At 44.9% G+C, this 11,387-nt stretch overlaps 1 protein-coding gene across 6 annotated transcripts; it reads right to left on the minus strand.

The window, feature by feature from the left end:
* Positions 1-520: 520 nt before the first annotated feature.
* Positions 521-11,015, minus strand: LOC119462177 (uncharacterized). 6 transcript variants are annotated; one of them, XM_049672555.1, is made up of 6 exons: positions 10,349-11,004; positions 6,683-7,167; positions 6,245-6,277; positions 4,412-4,463; positions 4,284-4,337; positions 2,721-2,852 (listed from the first exon to the last, which is right to left on the minus strand). In XM_049672555.1, the coding sequence occupies exons 1-4, from the start codon at positions 10,522-10,524 to the stop codon at positions 4,453-4,455; spliced, it is 705 nt and encodes a 234-aa protein (XP_049528512.1). In that variant the 5' UTR covers positions 10,525-11,004; the 3' UTR covers positions 2,721-2,852; positions 4,284-4,337; positions 4,412-4,452. The 6 variants fall into 6 exon arrangements, with proteins under 6 accessions (XP_037579451.2, XP_049528511.1, XP_049528512.1 ...); XM_049672556.1 differs by having other exon boundaries at positions 4,284-4,463; XM_037723523.2 differs by lacking the exons at positions 4,284-4,337; positions 4,412-4,463; positions 6,245-6,277 and adding an exon at positions 521-2,465 and having other exon boundaries at positions 2,592-2,852; positions 10,349-11,015.
* Between the last annotated feature and the right edge of the window lie 372 nt (positions 11,016-11,387).

The following is an 11,387-nucleotide window of genomic DNA, read 5'->3' on the forward strand; positions in this document are numbered from 1 at the left end:
AATTCAAGTGTCCGTACGTACTTCACGACGCTACTAACTTCAGTTCTGCCAACACCTGCCTAGTTGAAGTCAACGGTGTCATGCAATTACAAACCTGCCATGCGTACTATTATCAAGCGCAGGCCCAAATGGCTGTGTGTGATGTAAACTACTGTGATTTCGTTGTTTGGGCACCACATCTGCTCCACATTGAACGAATAAGGCGGGACACGGAGTTCTGCAAAAATATGCTTTCTACCGCAAAGAAGTTTTTTGTGAAAGCTATTCTTCCAGAACTCTTTAGACGGTACTTCACGCGGCAGCAGAGCAGTTCGCAGGAAACGTATTGCTTCTGCAATGGGCCAGAAGTAGGAAAGATGATTGCATGCGACAATGTGCAATGTACGCTCAAGTGGTTTCATTTTACATGTGTTGGACTTTCTCGTGCACCCAAGACTAAAAAATGGTATTGCCCGCAGTGCAACAAAGAAGAATAAAGGGTGTGTCATAACTATCACTGTGGAAAACATGACACTACAGAACAAAGCACAATTTCTTTATTCTTTATTCATCAATTACCCCGCAGCGCCCAAAGGCGTTACAGCAGGGGGGTTGCAACATGGAATAAAATACATCTTCATTCACACACTACACTTGCTCTTAGTCAGCCTATTTCACTGTTTAATTGTTCGAACAAAAAATGAGTTGGCATACTATATCATTAATATAAACTTAAAATAATAGCGGAACCAAAATGGAGCCCTGTGGGATGTGAGACAATGTTCTTGGATATTTGCCTGGTGTGATATACTATTAAGTCATAGCATAAGTCAGTTATAAGCAGCAACAGTAAAACCAAAATAAAATGGAGAGTTTCCCAGTTTATTACACAGGAAAAGGTATGCAAGCAATGCTATTTGTTGTACTTGTTCTGCTGCAACTTATAGCATAAGCAAGAAACAGATGTCATTGCATAGAAGGCTACGGAAGACCAGCAGCTATATGGAGCTGTGGCACAGTGCATGACAAAAATTACAAAACAAAAAGGAATGAAGCAGCCTTCACACAAGGTGAGTCAACACAGAAGTGCCAAATGTTCCCAAAAAATACTCCCAAAAAATGTACTGACAACAACTCTTGACCTGCAAGGCATGTTTCTAATTTTTTTTGCTTTCATTTTTCCTTTTGGTATGATGCTTTGATTTGTTGTTGACATGTTCTTGCTTACTGTAACGAATACAAACACATATTTGCTTTCCAAGAACCAATTTACAAAGCTGCAGCAAAATTTACAGCCAGAAGAACAGCAAGCTTATCTGCTACCCATGATTCTCATGGTGGTTCAGCTGCCATTGCTCATTTCTCAGCGGCAGCAGTGCCAGTCTGGTCGCTAGTGTACAATATGAAACACTACGGCTCTGATAGCATGCACTGTGATAAAAACCTTTAAGGACTCTCATTAGTGTCCTTTAATTCTGCAACAATAGAAGGACAAAGATTCGAAAGGGCGCAGCACACCGTGACAATTTTATCTATTGGTGCTAATTCATCTCCAGGTTGGCAGGTAACATAGTCAATGGGCAATGTAGACTTCAGAATGACAAATTTATTTCTGATTAGGCCAATAACCCTCTCAACATGGATGCGCACATTGGCTAACTTTCTTGTGCTTTCTACCTCTTCAGCTGAAAGCTGTTTTTTACCTCTGGTAAAAGCTGGAATGTGGAGCCGTGCACAGTAAAATCCAACACTTTCTGATATGTTAAATCCTCGATCAGCAAGCACCACATCACCAGGCAGCAAGTAGTCCAACAGACCGCAGTGCTCAGTGATGTGTCTGTCAGTGGTCCTCCCTCCCCAGCCCTCAGATATAAAGGTGACAACACCTGTAGGAGCAATGCCGATTAAGAACTTGGCCGTATTGCTACCTTTATACAGGGACCAAGTTTCACTTCTTGGCAGGAATGACGATGGCCGCTCTATCTTTAGTTCAAAACAATCGATGATGACTGACACACCATCACCAAATGCATCGCAAAACGCTTGTGGCATTGTACGACGCAGTGCTGTTCGATCTGGCCACACAATTTGGGTCTTAAGTCGACAGTATGCACAGTGCAGCCACTTATCAAATATTCTACACACTGTAGCTTCAGACACCCCAAATCTGAAGCCCAAGTCAACGTTGTGCAGATTCAGCTTCAACTTCATCAAAAACAAAATGAACTCTTGAAACTTTGACAATGAATTATTTACATTGTGTGACACATGGGATTCAAGAACTTCAAACAAGCTGTTTAACTGTGTGAAGTTTGGCATTCCTGTGTAAAAAATTACTTTTGCCTCACACCCTTGAAATGCTGCTTTTGACAGCTGCAGCTGCTCGTTTTCACTGCGAGCAGTGTAAAGGGCATCGTTGAGCGCGAGACACTGCGTTTCCAAAGCTTGGAGGCCCACCGAGGTTAGCTCCGTCTGCGCAGCGACTCCTGCGAAAAAAAAAAATCATGATACATTTTAAGCAAATGACTCATTGTAAACACACTGCACCACGCTGACATACACAGTGGGCTCCTCAACAAAATTGCTCACGAAATTTGCAGAAAGTTACAAACCAGGCGCATTTTCTTCGGTACCGCTTTCGTCTTCGTCTCCCGGTGGTGGCTGGCCTTCCACTGTGTCGTCGGTATCGGTGCCGGTCGACTCTGCGATTGCCGCCGACACTGCCGCTGACGCCGCATCAGCTTCATCTTCCTGCAAGCGCCGTCTTTTCGCGCGGTCGTAGCACGCAGGGTCTGCATGACGCGAGCTGTATCCAAGCAGAAGCGACGGTGCCCAATCGGGATTCGTCTCCTCCCACAGCTTTGATGGCCTGCCTACAAATGCAATTTGCGCCGTTGTTTCGTCGTCCCCGCATTTCAATGATCACACACACACACAAACGGGCCTTCAAGTTTACCTGACACGAAATGGGCGCCACAGACTCGGATATCGGCACGGTTGGTGTCGAGATCGGTGCGTCTGATACGTGCCAGCCAGAGACTGCGCCGCTTCGCACTGAGTGTTTTCGTGTGGTCGCACTGATTGTGCACGACCTTTGGCAAGCGAAATAGATTTGTGTTCACCGACTGCCGTCTCTTCTTCGTTTTGCTGCGGTTCGAGCACCCAAATACAGCGCATAGTACCATAGCTAACGAGAGCGATTGCAGTCACGCTTCCGCGTTCACCCGGTGGTCCTCCAACATGGTAAACAGGTATCCCAGAATGCCCGGCCGTGACGTAGGTGCAAGGCATCTAGAGCTGCGGTGTCGCTGTGTCCACCCTTTACGTAACTCCGTAACTTGCTTTACGGAGCTCGAGGGATTTGCTGCATCCTACAAGTCACATATCGGCGATTGCGTCTACCGCGCGCTGCACAATGTGAAACGTGTGGTTTGTGTACTGTGCTTCTTGAAACGAGTGGTGCAGCCGTGCAGCTCATTGCGTCGACCGCGTGCTGTACAACGCGAAACGTGTGGTTTGTGTACTGTGCTTGATGAAACAAGTGGTGCAGTCGTGCAGCTCATTGCGTTGACCGCGTGCTGTACAACGCGAAACGTGTGGTTTGTGTACTGAACTTCTTGAAACGAGTGGTGCAGCCGTGCAGCTCATTGCGTTGACCGCATACTGTACAACGCAAAACGAGTGGTGCAGCCGTGCAGCGGAGGTGGTGGAGAAGCTTCAGGTCTCCATTTGCGCGTTCATGGTCCCATTTTGGTCTGATTGGCGGCCGGCTGTCGCGAAATTGTGCTGTGTACCTGGCCTAGTATGAAGTTTACGATACTAACACAGCTCGTTCATGTTCCTCCGTTCTAGATGTCATTTGGATGACGATCAAGCTGAAAACGAAACCTATATCTTAAATTACTTTGTATTATGCAAGTTATGGCAATCTTATTACGAAGGGAGTACGGGCGTAAACATATGAACATATTTGTGCATGTCTCAAATTTTGAATTATGTTTCTGTGTATGTCGCAAGTTTTGAATTCTCCTATACGACTGATGAGTGGGCTACGCGGCCTGTGCGAGTCAGCTGCATTTTGTTACAACGCTCTTCCATTTGGTAGACTGATGCATGATGCACGTTTATTTCTGTACTGTTGTGATCACAGTCAAAACAGATATGTTTATTCAGCCAGTACATGGTGAAGCATACCAAAAGTGGGAGGGGGCTGCTATCAACTGTGTCATGCTATGAAGGGTGCAGATAGGCAAGAATTCCCCGCAATTACATGGTTCTTCTTTCAGGATAATAAGAGTACTTACTCAAGAAATGTAATTTCCAAATATTTTATTACACAGTTATTGAAATGAGTGCGTCTGTAAAACAAAAATGAAAGTTGCACCAAGTGCTCATACAGGCAGACTGGCTGCATTAAAATTGCTGGCTTTACCCTAATGTTCTGAAGAAGACCTCAGAAGTCCATGGGCATTCTTAAGCAGCATCTGCAAGGAGTGCAGAATTTGTGCAGCTCAGGACCATGGAAAACAAGTCACTTGTGTAATGCAACATTTGCCATAATTCGCAAAGTGGAGGGGATGCAAATAAGCTTCATCACTGATTAGTTGATTCTAATCAAAATAGAATGGGAATGTAAACAGCCTATATTCTCCTGGGACCTGAAGACAGCTCAGGGCCTTCAACTCGGTTACTACTACTACTGCCCGATAGGCTTTGCATTGGAGACTCAAGATAATGAACCCACTTGCACTGAGTGAAGCTCCATTGTGCTAGGGCACTCCATATTCTTCTATGTTACTAAATAATGCAGTCAGGCGTTGTTGGTCTTCCTGACCTTCAAATTCTTCACTAATTCAGCATCAAGCAGCAGGAAAGTGCTACCTTTGTTGCATGTCTCTTTACATATGTGGTTCTGAACAAATTGCAGAAAGTGTCAGTTATGCAAGTTCATTACACAGGACTGACCAACACCTTTTGCATGATACTGCTATAGCAAGCAGACAATATTTTCTGTGAATTTGCTGAAGTTGCAAATGGTGCATATTGTCAAACAGTTTCAAGAACACGAATATTTGAGGTAATGTTGCAGCTTTTGAAACACGATGAGTGAACTTTAAGTTTGAAACACATTCGCTGGTGGTATGTATGCACTGCGTTTCCCAATCCATTTCCTTACTAGGTTTGAACATGTCGCATATTCAAATGATACTAGAAATGTCTGTAAGGAAGAAATATAATGCCTTGTGGGTGATCATAGAAATATTTGCCTGAATTAATAAAATGTGCCTTATAGCAGCTTTGAAAGAAAACGTCTACAGCAATAGTTGTGTTGCTTCGTGCAATGATGCAGCTCACGTGGTCATGAATGGAACAAAGAAGGGCAATTATTTCTGGCGCTAGCACAGGGGCGAGTCGAATGTAAGATACACTGTTTTGGGGCCTCTTTGGGCCACAGAAGCAGCCAGTATTATCTTACTCTGTTGATCACCACAAGCTCCTTTCCACCAGCTTCTGCAGAAGCCTCCCATATGGCCTTTTTCCCTTCAGATCGCAGGCGGGTTGCCGTCCAATGTGAGGAACACACCAAACTTTGCGGGAAGTGCGAACATTCCCACGCTCAAGTGCGTTGAAATACGAAACTCTAAAATGTGGTACAAAATTGCAGCTCTTAGAGGTACCGCAACAGAAAAATTATTAGAAGCTGAGGTCAAGGGCATATACATTCAGCTCAATGTTTGTAAACAGCCTATATCCTCCTGGAACCTGACGACAGCTCAGGGCCTTCAACTCAGTTATTACTACTACTGCCCGATAGGCTTTGCATTGGAGACTCAAGATAACGAACCCACTTGTACTGAGTGAAGCTCCATTGTGCTAGAGCACTCCATATTCTTCTATGTTACTAAATAATGCAGTCATTCATATACATTCAGCCCAATGTTTTTGTTTGCAGTAAAACTTTTATATGAGGTGGGCAAATATCTCTGTATAAAAAAATCAACGTTTGTTTTGTGAGACATAGCGTGGATTTCCTTGAAAAATATTGTAATTGACTGAAGTTGGAAAAGATCATTTTTGCAACATGCAGATTTTACAAGTTTAAAGACCTGTCACTCCAAAAGTAAATCACTGTAGACTATCGAACATTTTTTTTGTAATTTTACATTATTAGAACTACTAGCCCAAGGAAACTTAGACCTATATCACCCACAGTATTTTTTGAAAAAATTGCCAAACTTTGCTTTTGAGCAAGCGCTTCACTGACCTCGAGATCGGTGGCTTTTGGGGACCATTTTATCTAATGAATGAAGCAGAAAGATTTTAGGACAAATGTTCAATATATATTTTTTTGCAAATTAATGCAAAAGATGTGTAGCTACATTATGTATTTATTTCGTAATAAAATAAAAAGAAATGATGAAATTTGAAAACTAGTGAGCATTGACCAATTTCAAGGCTGTTTGAAAAAAGTTTTGTCAATATTGTGTGGGGTGCACCGATTGTGAAAGAAAAGCTGTTTTGTTTAGCATAATGCATTTTTTTACCCTATGTTACCGAAAATGCTTTCTCCATTTAGTTCCCAACCAGTAACCATTACTTTTTTTGTTTGTTCAGGTTTTGTTTTTGATTCAGATGCTCAAAATTACTGGTTTGGTACTGTTCTCACTTCAGGTTCAGTTCGACAGCTGGTATGAAATCTTACCTTGTGCTGCATAGTCTGCCAACTTTTCTTGGAGTTTCGGCAGAGGATTTGATAGAGGACCATGCTTTGCTAGCCTCCATTCTTGGTGCCAGTAATAAACAGTCCTTTGTTGTGGATTCAGCATGCTGTTGGCAAGCAAAATGTGGCTGTTGTCTTCCAGTGCCAGTGCCTCCTCGTGGTGCCGAATGGCAGCTGCAGGCGTGAAACCAGCCTCGAAATACGCTTCGAATGTGGCCCTTGTTTCTGGGCTGGCACGCAGCAGCTTTAGCGAATCAGCACACACTGTGCTGTGATTATGTGCTGCGGCCAATTTGATCACAGCTGGGAGGGGAGTGCTTCTGCGCAAATACTCATCATTTTTTTGGGTGTTGGGGTTCACTTTTTTAATTTTTATGTCTATCTTTGCTGGGCAGTCAGTGGTGCGCCGTGCGGTCATTTTGTTTCGGTGGTGGTGTTGACACCGCCACACCTTGCGAAAGACCATTCTGTAACAAAGTAATGTGAAAACAGATAAAGAATTTAAATGTTTCATTTATATTCGAATGGCTTCTATACATAACAGCTCAGTCGCACACTAAATCGTGGTAGCCATAGAAGAGTGCTAATGATCATGCTTCGTTATAGAACAGCACAGGAATCGAACAGCAGGCACACATGAAGCCCTAGCTGCCATTAAAACTTAATTACACGCTAGGCATTATATGTCTAGCGTGTAAGCAGCACACTTATGTTTAAGGTCCTAAGGGCACTTGAAATGTTTTCAAAATGCAAGGGTTTTCAAGGACTTCAAGGAGCTGTACGAACCCTGCATTTGGGTGCCACTGATACAAATGAACCTACTCTGCAATGGCATGGAAATTTTCATGGGGTAATACTCATATATGCTACATATCATATGACGTTGGGTGTCTGCTGTTGGGTGTGTCTTAGGAGCACGCCAGACGTTGTTTGTGCCCGTCTCCGCTTTGCTGAATAGTAGTAGTAGTAGTAGTAAAACTTTATTCAGAAACCGGACAAGCTCCTACCCCAGTCCTCAGAGGGAGTTGGGGGTTAAAGACGAAGTTTGTCCAGCAGGGTGGTGCCCCTATTCCAAGGCCCCACTAACACAGGCCATCCGCTCAGCTCGTTGGATCAGTCGTAGCTGATCTTCCAGGGCCGGGATAGACAGCAGCGCCTCCCATTCATTCCACATGCCGTTTGTTTCGCGTTCTTCGTGTTCTGCACACTCCCACGTGATGTGAAAGAGTGTTGGTGTTGCTCCACATTACGGGCATATGTCTCTGTATGCCATGGGGTAGATCAGGTGGAGTGTGTGCAAATTTATGTAGGTGTTCGTCTGTAATCTTCGCAACACGGTTGCCTCCGCAGCGCTGAGTTTACCGTGCGGGGGTGGATAGATCTTTCTATTTTCTCTGAACTATTTCAGAATTGTTGCAAAGCAAGGGTCTAGGAGTGTAGGGTCCTCTATTGCAGAGTCTGGGACGGCACGGTGATTTGTAAAGCCTCGAGCCGCCTCGTCCGCATGCAGGTTCCCGGTGACACCCTCGTGCTCCAGTCCTGTATTGAACCGTGGGGTCCCATCCAGTCCCTGACAAGTATTCGGAGCGCCTGTGCTCCAACTTTGCCCCTTAGATAGTTTCTGCAAGCTTTCTGTGAGTCTGTGATTATCGTTAATGGTTTATCGCTTTGCTGTAAACTCAGAAAAAGTGTTAGAAACAGGTTCCTGTGGGATGGCCTCATGCATACTAAATATGTAGCGAGAAAGCATGTCATGCCCAGAAGAAACACGGAAACTATGTGTTTTAGCGCTACATTTTCACCACACTTCCTCACCTACTGGCCTCGCAATGAGCCTATCATGCATACTTCTTCACTCAGTAGGGGATATTCAATCTATTGACTTGCAACAACGCATCATCTGCCATCTTGTTTAGGGCACGGCAAAAAGAAAATGATTGTTTGACAACATTGCTACAAGCATAGCTGCTGCTTTCATCCAAGTTCCTGTGATGTCGTCCTAGTGCTGTTCGCTACTACAAACGAAACAAGTGGTTTGTGGCAATGCCGGTAACAAGCTAGGCTTGCTTTCTTCAACAAGAGAAAAAAAGATCTGCACATAAAATACGCGTGTGAAGCATCAGCCAACATAGACAATGCTTTCCATCTTAATCCCCCTTGTTTGTTTACTGTGACGTGTTTCCACCACCCCTTAATTTTATTTTTCACTACATCAGTTTGCTTTACATTAGCGCTTAAGGGCAAATCTTGCTCCTGTACGAATAATTGTTTCAGAACGCAAATGCCTGTTTAGCCTATGAGTGCAACTATTTTTGTTAGACTTTTATGTGAAGGCACTGCTATTTTCTATTCAGTGCACTTCAATTTTTTAACGTTTTAAGGAACTTAGCGGATAAAATAATATTGCAAAAGGAATGAAAAACACCGCACGAGTTGTTGCAGGACACATTTTGCTCTAAATATTTTCCAGACAAAGAAACAATCAAGAACGCTTCTTAGAAAGCAGCGCGATAACCGCGAAATTTTTATTTTAGATCGCACGGAAAACTAAAAAAGCTCGTTGACACGTTAGCATAAGCACGCAGATAGAGTATTTATTATGCTATTTATTGACTTAAAGGTCTAGAGAGCTCAGAAAAGTCCATCAAAGCAAGTTTCCCTATACGAGAAAAAGTGGAAGAGCTGGTACGATGGAGTTGCACATCGCCCTACACATTTTCGCAGCAGTTCATCAACGGCATAGAGAAGGCCCGCACGCTCTGTCCTCAAACTTCACCACGCAGCACGCTGTGTAATCGCATGTGCGTTTGTTTTCCGTATTTCCATTTCGAATTTAATTAGCGTGTTTCTTGCGTTTTCGGCTCCGCGCTATTATAGTGCGCCCAACTGTGCATTTGCAGGGCTGCTCAAGTGCTTGATCATGATGTGCTTGAAACCGGGGTGCCTGTAAATAGCTAATTCCGCAATCCACACACGAACGCCTGCAGCACAAAGGCAGTGCGGAACACGACTCGGAGAGAACATGCGCAACGTCCTATCCTGCGAAAATTCGATACTTGCAGCGGAGAACGGCAGAAAACAGCCCACGGACCAAGTTAATTACGACCGTCAACTCGCAGATCACGTTTTTCCTTCGTTTTCACGGGACGTGCATGTCGACTCGCACAGTTTCAGTTCCAACGCGAACGGAGCCAACCACAGTGCTCATAAGTTGCGTGCAGTGATCGGCGAACAGCACAGTACCGAACGCAACGAACGTGTGGGATTATAATGCAGTGCAACGTTGTTTTAGAGGCTTCAGCCGAAAATTGTTTATAGGGTACTTAGCTCAGATTCGAAGGGAAGTCACTGCGGAAAGATGCTCGGCGAAGGTTTTGGTTTCAAAGTAGTACGCTTGCCTTCCGGACGGATATCCAAGCGTGCAAGAACCAGCGGACAGGGCTTGATGGATAGTTAGGAGCACAGTGAAATTGACTATTCATTAAACGCGACTGTTGCATTTCAGTTCTGAAGAGCCACACAGCGACGACCGCCGATCCGCACTGCATGCACGCGCAACTTCGCCCCAGAAAAGACGGCGGACGCGGCCAGATTACCAGATCACTATGCATTTAGAAAATTCACTATATTTTCACAAGCGTAGCTTACCTTGCGCATTTTGTGACAACGTAGTCCACAATCCACGATGTGTTGGTTTCAGCGCTGTAGCTGCGCATCCACTGTTCTGCTTCTGTTGCATTATTCAAGTTGCAGCGGAGCACCTTAATTTCCGGCGTGGACAATTCATTGTCTTCAACACATTCGAGAACGTCGGTGTCGCACATTGTGCAGTGGCAAGAAACTTAGTGAGCGCAGGTTGCTAAGGTGCAAAATCGCATCCGTATTTCGTGCCGGCGCTTTTGCGGCTAGGCTAGAGGAGGAGACGCACAGGAAACAAAACTAATCATGACTAATGGGCAGACATGAACCGACCGAGGCACGTACTGTACACACACTCGGTCACTACCCGTTTCCGCATCCCTTCAAGGTCGGCTGTGTGCAGAACAGTTCTGTGGTTGAACGGCAGTTACGACTGTGTCGGCAGGGCGATAGCACATAGCGCTGTCGCGGTCATTCCCACGCCAAGGCGTTGCGTTATCAAGGTGTTATCAGTCACCGGCGCCGCTCGTATTCGTGTTGCCACGTCTCGGACACCCTTATCTGCCCGACACCCCCGCATCGAGGAAGACCCAACCACGACCACGACCTACTGGAACCATAGTAAAGGAGGCATTGCCATAGAATAAAGAACCAACTTTAACCAACAGACCTGCACAGACGTCCGAGCAGCTTGCGCCCACTTTTGTTCAACCGGTGGCCATAGGTGGCGCTTTTATAACCTTCCTCGATTTTTTCAAAGCATTGGGGTTTAGGGACAGTGAAAGCAAAATAGACTTTAAGCGGGTAGAAATAACCAAACAGAGGTTATCTTATTGGTGGATAAAATCAAGGCAGGGGTGAAATTTCACCCACCACAATGTACAAAATATGTTAATAGTCATGGCTAGGTGGCGTATGCCACCGCCCGGTTTAAAGGGTTCAGCCTCATCCATCCATCTATCCATCCGTCTGCTACTCGGCGGGTGGCTGGGCGGCGTTCGAATGTGTGCGCCTGCTCTTCTGTAGCGGGCTGCTAGCATATGTGACC

Source organism: Dermacentor silvarum, chromosome 8 (genome assembly GCF_013339745.2).
Source record: "Dermacentor silvarum isolate Dsil-2018 chromosome 8, BIME_Dsil_1.4, whole genome shotgun sequence".
Taxonomy (NCBI): domain Eukaryota; kingdom Metazoa; phylum Arthropoda; class Arachnida; order Ixodida; family Ixodidae; genus Dermacentor; species Dermacentor silvarum.

What these genes read in the sequence shown, in the direction of transcription:
- LOC119462177 (XM_037723523.2), bottom strand. Translation starts at nt 10,524, where the DNA reads ATGTGCGACACCGACGTTCTCGAATGTGTTGAAGACAATGAATTGTCC. An exon ending in GTTGTCACAAAATGCGCAAG is followed by an intron (nt 7,168 to 10,348) that starts GTAAGCTACGCT and finishes ACTTTGTTACAG; the next exon opens with AATGGTCTTTCGCAAGGTGT. An exon ending in TACCGAAGAAAATGCGCCTG is followed by an intron (nt 2,466 to 2,591) that starts GTTTGTAACTTT and finishes TTTTTTTCGCAG; the next exon opens with GAGTCGCTGCGCAGACGGAG.